This window comes from Antechinus flavipes, chromosome 2 (genome assembly GCF_016432865.1).
Source record: "Antechinus flavipes isolate AdamAnt ecotype Samford, QLD, Australia chromosome 2, AdamAnt_v2, whole genome shotgun sequence".
Lineage (NCBI taxonomy): Eukaryota > Metazoa > Chordata > Mammalia > Dasyuromorphia > Dasyuridae > Antechinus > Antechinus flavipes.
Window position 1 is genome coordinate 572,206,412 of NC_067399.1, and position 13,206 is coordinate 572,219,617.

At 38.1% G+C, this 13,206-nt stretch overlaps 1 protein-coding gene across 1 annotated transcript in view; it reads left to right on the plus strand.

Moving 5' to 3' along the window:
* The window catches only part of FAH (fumarylacetoacetate hydrolase), a 59,074-nt gene that overhangs the window by 14,839 nt on the left and 31,029 nt on the right, over window positions 1-13,206 (plus strand). Inside the window, exons 2-4 of the mRNA XM_051981155.1 lie at window positions 2,085-2,195; window positions 4,790-4,911; window positions 5,441-5,490. Coding sequence (XP_051837115.1) covers window positions 2,085-2,195; window positions 4,790-4,911; window positions 5,441-5,490 — 283 coding nt within the window. The remainder of the gene's footprint in view (window positions 1-2,084; window positions 2,196-4,789; window positions 4,912-5,440; window positions 5,491-13,206) is intronic.

Here is a 13,206-nt window from a genome sequence, read left to right on the forward strand (position 1 = left end):
AATCAACTAAAAACTATTTGAAATAATTAACAACTTTAGCAAAGTTGCAGGATATAAGATAAACTCACATAAATCATCTTCATATGACCAACAAAATCCAGCAGCAAAAGATAGAAAGAGAAATGACAATTAAAATAATTTAGACAATATAAAATACTTGTCTACCTGCCAAGACAAATTTAACCCAATTACAAGATGCTTTTTTTGCAAATAAAATCAGATCTAAATAGTTGGGAAAATATCAATTGCTTATATATAGGCTGAGCCGATATAATAAAAATGACAATTCTGACCAAATGCTTTTTCAGTGCCATATCTATCAAATTGCCCAAAAAATTATTAGAGTTAGAAAAAAATAATGAAATTCATCTGGAAGAGTACAAGATCAAGAATATCAAGGGAAGTAATGAGGAGGAAATTATAAAGAAAGGTGGACTAGCAATACCAGACCTCTAACTCTATTATAGATTGTAATCATCAGAACTATTTTGTATTAGCTAAGAAAAAGAAAATAGAGTGGTGGATCAGTGGAATAGATTAGACATACAAGACAGAATAGTCATTGACCATAGTAACTTATGTTTAATAAATGCAAAAATCCCAGCTTTTTGGATAAGAACTCACTATTTGACAAAAACTTCTAGGAAAACTGGAAAACAATAGGACACACACTAGGTATAGACCAGTACCTCACACTGTATACCAAAATAAGGTCAAAATGGTGCAAGATTTAGACCTAAAGGATGACACCTTAAGCAAATTAGAAGAGCTTTCCTGTCAAATCTATGGAGAAGGGAAGAATTCATGATTAAACAAGAGCTAGAGAACATTATGAAATGTAAAAGAGATAATTTTGATTATATTATGTTTTCAGAAAAAGAAATTAAAGTTTACCTACAGGCATATGAAGAAGTGCTCTAAATTACTTTTGATTAAAGAAATACAAATCAAAACAACTCCGAGGTACCATTTCACACCTACCAGATTGGCTACTATGACAAAAGAGGAAAATGATAAGTGTTGGAGAGAATGTGAAAAAACTGGAATACCAATTCACTGTTGTTTGACTTGTGAACTGGTCCAACCACTTTGGAGAGCAATCAAACTGTGCATATTCTTTTATCCAACAATATCCAATACTACTAGGTCTATTTTCCAAAGAGATTATAAAAAAGGGAAAAGGACCTCCATGTGCAAAAATATTTAGCTCTTTTCATGATGTCTAAATATTGGAAATTGAGGGGATGCCTATCAATTGGGGAAGAGTTGAACAAGCTGTGATATGTGAATGTAATAGAATATTACTGTGTAATAAAACAAAATGGTTGGACAGATTTCAGAAAAACCTGGAATTGTATGAACCGATGCAAAACCAAATGAATAGAACCAAAAAAACATTGTACACAGTATCAGCAACATTGTGTGATTGATCAGCTTTTTTCAGCAGCACAGTGAGTCAAGACAAGTACAACACTCAAAAAGGAAAATGTTCCAAATAAAGAACTGATGGACCCTGAATGCATATTGAAGCATAGTTTTTTTTTACTTACTGTATTCTTTTTTGTGGTTTTTTTTCTTATGATCTGTTTCTTCTTTCACAACTATGACTAATATGGAAATGTGTTTTACATGATAGTACTTATATATCAAACTGCCTACCATTTTCAGAACAGGGAAAGAGGAGGGATGGAGAGAAGGAGGAAAATTTGGGACTCAAAATCTTATAAAATGAATGCTAAAAATTGTCTATAAAAAACATCAATGCATTTGGTGAAAATTCTATTAAAATAAAAAGATTTGGAATTATTTTATCTATGAGATGTGACTTACATCTTGTCATTCAGAACATTTTTGAGTTTATAGTATTGTTGGAGGTAAATGAGGTGCTTAAAGAAGAGAAAACAAAATCCATTTCATAGTTTTTTTTGTTTTTTTTTTTAAGAGTGAAGCAATTTTAGAAGAAACAAGTTATTATTGAAATGACAATAATCTTTTGGGTTTGCTTTTTTCTCTAGATGCTAGAGTTGGCTTCTAATAATGCTCCAGGATTTTCCATAAAACTAAACTGCATTTTCCCCTTATAGCCAAGACAAAGACTTGGTGTGGCAATTGGAGACCAGATATTGGATCTCAGTGTGATTAAGCACTTATTTACTGGACCTGTCCTTTCCAGTCATCAGGATGTCTTTGAGCAGGTAGGTCAATCTACCTTTTGGACATCATTACTTATCTCCCCCCAAACCCACTTTTAATGTCTTGTACAGCCAGGCCTTTGGAAGTCTTTTTGTAAATAGTATTTCTGTGAAAATTTGAATTTTCAGAGTACATCGATTGTGATATGGTTAATAGGGACCAATCAAGCTGACAGAAATTGACACAAGAAATTACTAGAAAACCCCAATTTTATTTTTATCTTAGAAACTATATACAGGAGAAACAAATTCAGATTAATCAATCATTCAACAAGTTTTTATTAAGTATCTTCTATGTGCCAGGACCATAGATATTGGTAATCAGTGAAAGGCATATTGGATTCTTACATTCATGACATAAGTAAGATAAATATATAAGTGTCTATCAAATCACAAAATACTACCCCAAGGGATACCCTGTAAATTTAGGATAAATAAAAGAGTCCTAGTTCAGATACCAGATAATAAAATTAAATATGTCATTTTTCCAAGAGGGAAAAGAGGCAGCTTTTATAGTGAAAAGGACATTGGAATGAGAATCACAAGACACAAATTCTGGTTTCAACTTTGTCACTACTTGCTGTATGACCCTAAACAAATTGCTTCATTTCTGTGTCTCAACCTCCTCATCTCTAAAATGAGACAATTGGATCAAAAGATCTCCAAAGTGTTTTTCAACCCTAAAAGTCTCAGATATTTTGACAAGAACAAGTAGGTATTTCTAACATTATTATCAGAATTGATAAATTCTCCTGTTCATCTTTCTTGAATGAGTTCTAGCAATATGGATAATGCCTGTTTCAGTGCTAGGAGAGAACTAGATCTCTTTTTAAAACCCAAGACTATTGTTGTTGTTGTTTTGTTCTTTATTCTCAAAAAGGACCATGACATCAGAGAGGTGATATCATGACATGCAAGTGAATTATTTAAGTGAGGGAGGTTGTGCAAGGTCACCCACCTCATTTTTCTCTCCAGAGCCATCTGGGTCCAATGGCCAGATAGAGATCAGGATGACTGAAAATGGCCCTGGATGCTGTGGGAGACCTTGGACTTTTTAAAGTTAAGATTCTCAGCGGGTCTCAGTCAAACGGAGGCTACACCCATTCAGTGATTATGGCTGGGTATCAGTTGAGACAAAGAATCTCCCTTTTCACTATTCATTTGCCAAGTCTAGCATCCGGATAATGAAACCTTTTCATTTCCATCACAATATATTTACTTTTGATTTCTAAGATTTCTAAGATTAACTTGGAGTGATTAATTACTGCCCACAAGCTGGTAATCATGAAGACATACTGAGGTGGAGGAAACCTTCTCTAAGCCTTGTTATTACGGTTGGATGATTTTGAACATCTAGCTACAAATGAATTAACTTTCATCATAGATAACTTCCTAATTTCTCCAAAATAATGCTGTTCTCCTTGACTCTCATCTCTCCCTACTTCAGTTTATCCTTCTCTTAGCCATTGCAGTAGACTTCCAGTTACCGGTTTCCTCATATCAACTTAACAATCTATAATTGCTATCAATTCTAAATTTGCTTAGAGGCTTTTATCACATCACCATCTTAACTCTTCATCTTTACAGCCTCATCCTTCTTGCTTCACTTGGCTCTTTGGCTCTAACCAAACCAACCTGCCTGCCTGCTGTTCATGAACTCTAATAGATGAACTCTTGCCTAATCTTTCTTAGAACTACCATTTCATCCCATTTCCAAATTGCCAGTTCCAAAGTATTCTGTAGTCTCATCCATACTCCCAATATCTTTTCTTCACCAATTAGAATATGAATTCTTTGAAGACAAGGCTGTCTTGCTTTTATTTGTATCCCTACCTATTAGCTTAGAGCCTAGCACATAATGAGGATTTGATAAATTCTCTGTCTCTGTTTCTCTGTCTTTCTCTTTCTCTATCTTTCCCCTTTTTCTCTCCCCATTCTCCATCCTTCCTACCCTTCCCCTTTCTTCTTCTTCTTCTTCTTCTTCTTCTTCTTCTTCTTCTTCTTCTTCTTCTTCTTCTTCTTCCTTCTATTCCTTTTTTCTCCCCTCTCTTTCACTCTTGTTCCTCTTTGATTCCTTTCTATTTTCCCCTACACCCCATAATTTGCAACTCCTATCTCTTTTACTTTGTTCATACCATTAATCTTCATGTCCAGTCTGCTCTTAACCAATTCATGCAGTCTTGAGATTAGTCAAATTTTCTCCAAGAAACTTTTCTCCATTTTCTTTCAGATCCCTCTTCTGCTCATTCTTTCTCTAGCATTTTTATGTTGTATGTAGTTTATATTATCATAGTTTATAGGTTATCTTGCAATTCACTAGTTCCATGTCAGTATTACTCTCTAATTCTCTTTTTAGTTAGGATTATTCTTCCTCCCTCCCTCCCTTCACTTGTTTATTTGTTTGTTCCTTCTTTCCTCCTTCCCACTTTCCTTCCTTCCTTCCTCTTTTTCTCTTTTTTTCCCCCTTGTTTCTAGGAATCAGTAAGAGAGATATTTGTTGTTAGTATTGCTCCCTCAAGTATATTAGAAACCCCAATTACAGTATAAAACCCCCCTAGACTTTTATGTACATTACTTTCTCCTTGTTTTGATTTTAGCCAACTCTTAATAGATTCATGGGCTTGGGTTATGCTGCTTGGAAGGAAGCAAGAGTGTACCTGCAGAACCTACTTTCATCTGCAAAAGCAACTTTGCGAGATGATGCTACTCTACGGAAACGGTGAGGTGTACACTAGGGGGAGGTGTTCAGACAGCGCAGGGAATGGATGGTGTTTTAATTGGAGAACTAGAGAAGCTAGCTTCATCTTATAAAGTTGCCCAAGTCTTCTTTCCTTTGCTTGTTGGGATTCCATTGACAATGAGAAAACCGTAATGTAGAAGAGTGCTGCTATAATTCAAATTGATCCTGTGCCCTTCTAACTGCTCACATCATTTGACAGGAGTAGTCCATTCACTATTCATCATCAGTGCCTCTAGATAGAGGGCAAGTGATTCTTGACCTGTTTCAAAGATGAAGGAACTAAGCAATGGAGGCAAGAGATTACATTTTCCTGGAGTGTTACTTCAGGACTTAGCTCTTAGACATGATTTCATTTCATCCAAAGTTCAGTCTTGTCTCCTGATCCAGCAGGTACCTGCTTCTGCCTAATGTTCTGAATGGGAATAGGATGACCTGGACTGAGTTTGCAGACCTCATCTAATGAGGGGGATTCAATACTGTGCTTGAGCCTTTTGATTTTGTATTTCAGTGCATTCATACCCCAGGCCTCTGCCACAATGCATTTGCCGGCCACCATTGGTAAGTATTGACTTCTTTTTTTTTTTTTTTTTAAATCAAAAAATATTGTTTCATGTATCTATAGCAAAGAAGTTACTGGCCAGGCAAAAGGTCATCCTCATCAGCCCATGATTTTCTGGGATTATGAGTATGAGTGCCTAAAGAAAATGAAAACAAGAAACTATAGAAATCCTTTTCCTCTGTTTTTGTTATTTAACATTCTTTTACTTTACTACTTCAGAAGAACTATGATTGTGTCATTGTGTATACTCCTTTTTTTTCCTCCTGAGGCAATTGGGGTTAAGTGACTTGCCCAGCCTCACACAGCTAGGACCATTAGGTATCTGAGGTCAGATTTGAACTCAGGTCCTCCTGACTTTAGGGGTGGTGCTCTATCCACTGAACCACCTAGCTGCCCCCATATAGATTCTTTTTTTTTTAAATAAAACTAATTTTATTTTTTATTCCAAATGTAAATATCAAAAAGGGCATCATTTCCACCCATACAGCAGAAGAAAAAAAGAAAGTTGCTTTTGCAAGTGTCAATTTCCATTTCATATTACTTGATTTTTTAAAAAAGATGTAATATATTCTTCATATCCCTTCCAAAACTGACCTGCATTTCTGCACTTGTTTCTGAACTTCCTTCTGGTCTCTTTTTCATTTTAAAAAATGTTTCTATGGCCTCTTTTTTGTATCACTACTGCTTTTTCGTCTCTACTTAAAGTTATTGTGAAGTTACTTTTTTCCTCTAGCCTAGAAATTGGGGGACATCTGTGGTTATAATAATTTTTATACTGGAGAGGCCTCCTTTGTTTTATTTCTTCCCCTGACTTTAGTTCCTGTATAGATACATTTTAGTAGGACCTGACTCCAACCTTTGCTGCCCTTGTGGTCAGCACTACTTAATCTACCCCTGAACTACCTGGGTCCTGTAGATCTTTGGCATTCAGAGGATTTGTCTCCACATGTGGTCTTCGAACATAGTGAGAGGTTTCTAGGAGATCTTTAGTGCTTGTGTGGCCCAAAAGATTGGGACTTTTTAATCACCCTTGGGATTTCTTGGGGGGAAATCCTCCACTCTTGCTGCCTTTGAACAGAGAATTTAGTAAGCTGATCCTGAAGATGCATGATAGAACTGAGAGGTTGTGTGGAACTTAGACTTGATTTTGAAAACTCACCATCATGACTACTCTGAAACAGAGGATTAAGTCTTTTGTGAAGGATTTCCTACTATCACCACCTCACTTTTACAAATTATACTGGAAACAAAATTCTCTACTCTTGGTGACTCCATCATCAAGAAAGGCAAAGCTTTCAAGTAAGAAAATGTAACTCAAGTTCATGCTGACTCTGTCCTCCACTGTGAGCTGAGTAGACATAGGAAATAAGCGATAGGGACTATATCTATAATTTAATTGGTTTCAGGAGTTCCACAGTAAGAAAGCTCCTTCTATCGATGCAGGTTGGCACATTCTCTGCAACTTTTAGTTTTAAAGAATTACCTCAAACATTGAGCTGTTAAGTGACTTCCCTAGGATCACATAGCCAGCTTGTGTGAGAGGTAGGTCTTGAACCACCTCCAGGTCAGCTCTCTATTCACTCTGCTACATCATTCATGTGGCTACAGAAAGAACTATTAGCTGAAAGCAGAGCATAGTTAGGGTAGGGGAGTCTACCACCTCTTGAAAAAAGTATCTCATTTTTGTACAGCTCTCATTGTTAGGATGTTTTTCTTGACTCCAAGCCTAATTTTGTTTTCCTGAAACTTCTATTTATCATTCCTTGCTCCACCTACAGATCCCAAATAAAACAGTTCTCATTCTTGGTCCACATTATAGTTGCTCAAATACTTGAACATAGCTCTCATTCCACCCTGTCACCCCTTACTCCAGTCTTTGTTTTCTCATGGCAAAACACTCCCAGTTCCTTCTACTAGTATTCCTAGATCGTACTCCTTTACCATACTAGTGGACCTTCTTTGTATATTCCAATTTATTAGTGTCCCTAGAACATAGCTTCTAGAATAGTATTCCAAATAAGATCTGTTGAGGATAGAGAATAGAAAGGGATTATGACCTCCTAGAGATGTTGTGAGGTTCAAATGAAGTAATGAATGTAAGCATTTTGTAAAACCTTAAAGTGTGCTATATTAATAGTCAGTATTTATTAAGTACCTACTATGTATCAGACACTGTGCTAAGTGATGGGGATATAAAAAGAGGCAAAAGACAGCTATGAAGGAATTTTAAATTATTTTTATTACTATTAGGAGGAGGAGCAGTATAGTCCTCTAATATGGTAATGACTTCATTCACTGCATCTTTTATTGCAATTCTGCTGAATTCAAGCAGTGTTATAGGAAAATACTGGGGTATGTTGATAAATATTTAAGGATTCAATTGAAGAGGGGCAGGAATATACACATAGTTGTTTAATCTATATTATTAGCACTTTCTTAAATCTAGACAGTCAACAGAACAATAAATTAGGCCCTGATTTGTAGATTGCTGAATTCTGTGGTATAAATGTTCATACTGAAAATTTAATAGTGTAGTCTTGGAAATTTGATAATATTGTCAACTGTGTCCCCTTTAATCTTTGGGGGGAGAAGAGTTGGAAAGGAATCTTTGGGAGAAGGGTGTTCCTGAGTCTCAAACCCTGGGAGGGGCACACCTTTCCCAGACAACACCCTTCCCAAAATTGGAAACCTCAGCCTGGGGTATAGTTCTCTATTGAGTAGCTCAAACTGCTCCCCAGCTCCAGGCCAACATTGGTCCTATATAACCAGGGGGGTTGTCAACCCATCATTGCAGAAGTCCTGACAAGATTTTGCCCACTGATGAAGATATTTTATTCTCAGTGTAAACCCATCTTTGCAAAATCATCCTTACAGGTTTCTTTGCCCACTAAAAAAGCTGTCTTCTTAGCAAGCTGTCTTCTTAGTGCAAATAAATGCCTTTCTGCCATAAACTTTGGGTTTGTGAATTCTTTCGCAAGGAATCTTCAACATTGACCAGAGAGGTTCTCTTACCCTCAATTCTCACACCTCTTCATTTGGTGGCCTAGTAAGGGGATCCATGAGAGTCTGGCCAAGATAAAGCCTTTTTTGCTGGTTGTCTATTCTATAACTAGGACACCCAAAAATTCCCAGGAAAATTTGGGTCGTTGGAACTTCACACTCGAGCAGAATTCTCTCAGGGATATATGAAATGGGAATTCCTGTGTTTTCTAACAAAAAGTCCCCTTAATCAAAGAGTGTTTTTGTCACCTCTCCCTCTCTAGGGACGCCTAAGAAAAGGATGAAGCGCTACAGAATAGGGAAATCTAAAGCTTGTGGCAAAATGGGACAATCTACCTCTGTCTCTATCCCTAAGGATTCTTCCTTAGGCAGTTGCTTAAAAAAGAGACAAATTTGGCTTAAAAGATCTCAAAACTAAAAAGCTTAAATTAAAACAGCACTTTAGGATGCTGCTGCTTAAATTTGCTAGAGGGAAATAAAACTCCCTCCTTTCTGCTCTTCTAGGGACACAGGATTCCTCCTTTGCACCCCTATGCAGTCCTTATCGGGAGGCTTCTTCCAGAACAGGACCTTATGTCCGACAATATTTTTTTAACTTTATCCCCCTCACTGAACCAGATCCTGAGACTTCCCAGCTCCCATTCCTCAATCCCTCTGATACAAGAAGTGGGATCCCTTTTTTCTCCTCTTCAGAATACTGAGTTTAACCTCTACCCCCTGGGAGAAGCAGCAAACTCTCAGGGACAGACACTCAGAGCAGAGGTGCCTCTTTCAATGTCAAATTTCTCCTGGGCTAAGGAAAAACCTGGCCATTACTCTGAAGACTCCACCAACTTTATTGAGGGGTCTAAGGCTCATGCCCTCCAATTTAATCTTTCCTGGAGAGACGTTAATATTAAACAATCTGCTCCAGATATGGAGGAAGCTGCAGAAGTCAGCTTTGGGCCCTCAGATTTCTCTCCCTCAGCTGCTAGAAACAGCTGTTGGAGTCGTTAATGACAGGGATCAAACTGCAGCAGAGGAAAAAGACCACAGATATGGAGAACAGTCCCTACTTTTGGCTGCAGATATTTCCAGGAACCATAGAGGTTTCAACCAGGAGGGGTACTGGAGGATAGACTGCCTACAGGGGATGAGCTGCCCCCACCCCCACCCCCAATGTCTGGAGGGACAGGAGTTTGGGACTTGGCCCCGCTCACTCCACCACAATAGCCCAACACCCAGATGTAGCTGGTAAGACCATTGAATTTTTTTTTGCTGTGGGGACTTCTCCTCCCTCCTGGAACTCTGGTCTCACCCCTCATAGAATGGGGATTGCAGGGGAACTTAAGAACTATTTTGAGACTTTTCCTCTGCCTTGCCAGTTTGGTGATCTGTTATTTAAACCCTCGTTTCTTACTATTACCTCTTATCCTGCTCCCTTATTGGGGTGTGATTCAATGGTGAAATTGGGGACCCAATTTTCTCTTCTCAGACTTCTGAGTGAATCTTTTCATGCTTCTTTCAATATCTTTCCATATTCCCTCTGAAATCTGGAAGAAAATAGTCTTCTGTCTGGGATCAAGGGATTCCCGGGAGGGCCAGTCACGCCATCCCAGCCTTTGTTAAGCTGTGGACCCCGGTGTAGTTCCCCATAAATGTCAATACACAATAAAGCCGGAGGCTAGGGAGGGATTGCAACCTTTGATGGAGAAATTTCTTAAGTATCTGCTTCTAGTTCCCTGCTAGTCTCCTTGCCACACTCCAGTTCTTTCTGTTAGAAAACTCTATGGGAAGTGTCACATGACATCAGGGCAATTAATGAAGCAGTCATTCCGAGTCACCCCATTGTGCCTAATCCTTATACCATTGTTACTCAGATCCCAGGGAACACCAAATGGTTCTCCACCCTAGACCCTGAAGATGCTTTCTTTTGTATACCTGGGTGAAGACAGGGGACCAACTAACTTGGACATTTTCCCCCAAGGCTCCCGATAGCCCATATATATTCGGACAGGCACTGGCTAAAGATGTAAGGGAATTAGAGCTACATTAACAGCAGTCTCATCCAGTACCTGGATGATATTTTAATCCTTAGTCCCAACAAAGAGGAGTCCCTAAATGCAGCCATGAAAACCCTAAATTTTCTAGCCTCCAGGGGCTACAGGGTCTCCTTACCCAAGGCCCACATTGCCTACCAGTCTCTCAAATATTTGGGCCACAATCTCACCCCCGCCTCTCACTTTCTAACCGAGGAGAGGAAACCATTTTAGGCCTTCCAGACCCTGCCTCAAAGAAGCAGCTGTGTACTTTCCTGGGCATGGCTGTTTCTGCAGAATCTGGATTCCTAACTTTGGGATTATTGCCAAGCCTCTCTATGATTCTATTCAAGGCCCTGATAATCTTCTTCTTGAATGGGTACCTGATCAGGCCAAAGCTTTTAAACCCTGAAAGCCAAACTGATCTCCTCCTCTGCCCTGGCCCTCTCTAACTTAGAAAAGCCTTTCACTCTGTATGTGGATGAAAAGTGAGGTCAGGCTTTGGGGTCTTAACTCAGGCTCTGAGACCTGACCCCAGACCAATCGCCTATTTCTCAAAGGAACTGGACTCAGTTTCCCTAGGATGGCCCTCCTGCTTCAGAGCGGTAGCTGCCACACTCTTTTAATTGAAGAAGTCTCAAAACTAACTTTGGGACAGCCATTAGAGGTTTTAATCCCTCAATGGGTTCAGAGCATTTTGGAAGCTAAAGGGCATCAGTAGCTTGCTAGTGGGAGGCATACTAGATAGCAGGGAATAGAGCTAATTCCAGTACACCTTCAATTCATCTCCCTTTTCTTGGAAGTTAAGACTGATGTTTGTCTGCTCTTGATCATATTAGGTTTTGTGGCTAATTCATTGATCTTGTAGTCATTAAAACCCTTTAAATTTTTTTTTTTTGGACTGTTGTCTGTCTATACATCCCCCATCTTATAACTGGGAAATTTCCTTTTTTTGGTACCCAAATGCAGGACTTTACATGTATTCCTTTTGAATTTCACGTTATTATATTCAGTACAATACAATTCGGTATAACACAGGATCTTTTTGGATCCTGATTCTCATCCATTGTGTTAAGCTGTCCTCAGTTTTGTGTCATGTGCAATTTTGCTGAGCTCATTATACATTATACAAGTCATGGATAAAATTGGTGACTAGCCCAGGGCCAGGCTCAGATTTCAGGGCTACCATATTGGAAACTTGGCATTTAACCTTTGACATTTTAGAATCAGACCATCTTGCCCCATCACTTTGATTTGCTGTTTCACCCAATCATTCTTTAGTATGAGATTATTTAGTTTCCAATTAATTTTTGGTCTACTTTCCCCTGGCTTTTTGTTGAATGTAATTTTCATTGCATCGTGGGCTGAAAAGGATGCATTTACTATTTCTGCCTTACTGCATTTGAGTTTGAGGTTTTTATGTCCTAATATATGGTCAGTTTTTGTATAGGTTCCATGAACTGCTGAAAAGAAATTGTATTCCTTTCTGTCTCCATTACATTTTCTCCAGAGAGCTATCATATCTAACTTTTCTAGTATTCTACTTACCTCTTTGACTTCTTTCTTATTTATTTTGTGGTTTGATTTATCTAATTCTGAGAGTGCAAGGTTAAGATCTCCCACTATTATAGTTTTACTGTCTATTTCTTCTTGCAGCTCTCTTAATTTCTCTTTTAAGAATTTAGATGCTATACCACTTGGTGCATATATGTTTAATATAGATAGTGCTTCATTATCCATACTACCCTTTAGCAAGATATAGTGTCCTTCCTTATCTCTTTTAATTAGATCAATTTTTGCTTTAGCTTGATCTGAGATCAGGATTTGCCCCATCACTTTGGGCAGCTAGGTGGCATAGAGTGCTGGTCCTGGAGTCAGAAAGACTGCCTGAATCCAAATCTGGCTTCAGACACTTAGTAGCTGTGTAAGCCTGGGCAAGTCCCTTAAGCCTGCTTGCCTCAGTTTCTCTTTGTAAAATGAACTAGAGAAGGAAATGACAAACTTCTCTAGTATCTGAATGGGGTCATGAAGATTTGGATGCAACTAACTGAATAAACAAACATCTAACCCTTACAGAATTCATCTGATTGTATTATCCACTAATCCATATATTTCCATTTTTTTTCTCCACCAGAATATTATGAGATATAGTGTATTAAAAGCTTTCCTTAAGATTAGGCAAACTATATCCTCATTCTTATTGATTACTAATATTCTCTAATTTCAGATCTTTCCCCGATGACTTATATTTGGTTAGTGAATTAGTGAATTAGGTCTTTCCTGGTTGTCCTTAGAGCATTTTGACCTACATCAAATTGATGTGTTCAAGGTAGCAATTCCTAGTTCTAAATGATGAGATTGATGTGATATAAACTGTGTCCCCTTTAATCTTTGCGGGGAGAAGGGTTGGAAAGGAATCAGATGTAGGCACCAAATGTTGGGACTCCAAATGTTAGAGTTTGGTCATGTGAATGATCACAATGTTCATTCTCTTTGGCAAAAAAATAAGTTTATTTATGAGAACATGAATGAAGAGATATAAGAGATGCTGGGAATGGTAAATGTGAAATAGAGTTGGAGAGAGCATGTAGTTAGCAGGTAAAGGAGTTTTAATAATTAATAATGGAAAGGACAAGTTCCCTTATGGAACTTGTAATTAAACTCCATGAGGTGGGACTCTGCTCTTAATTGGCAGGT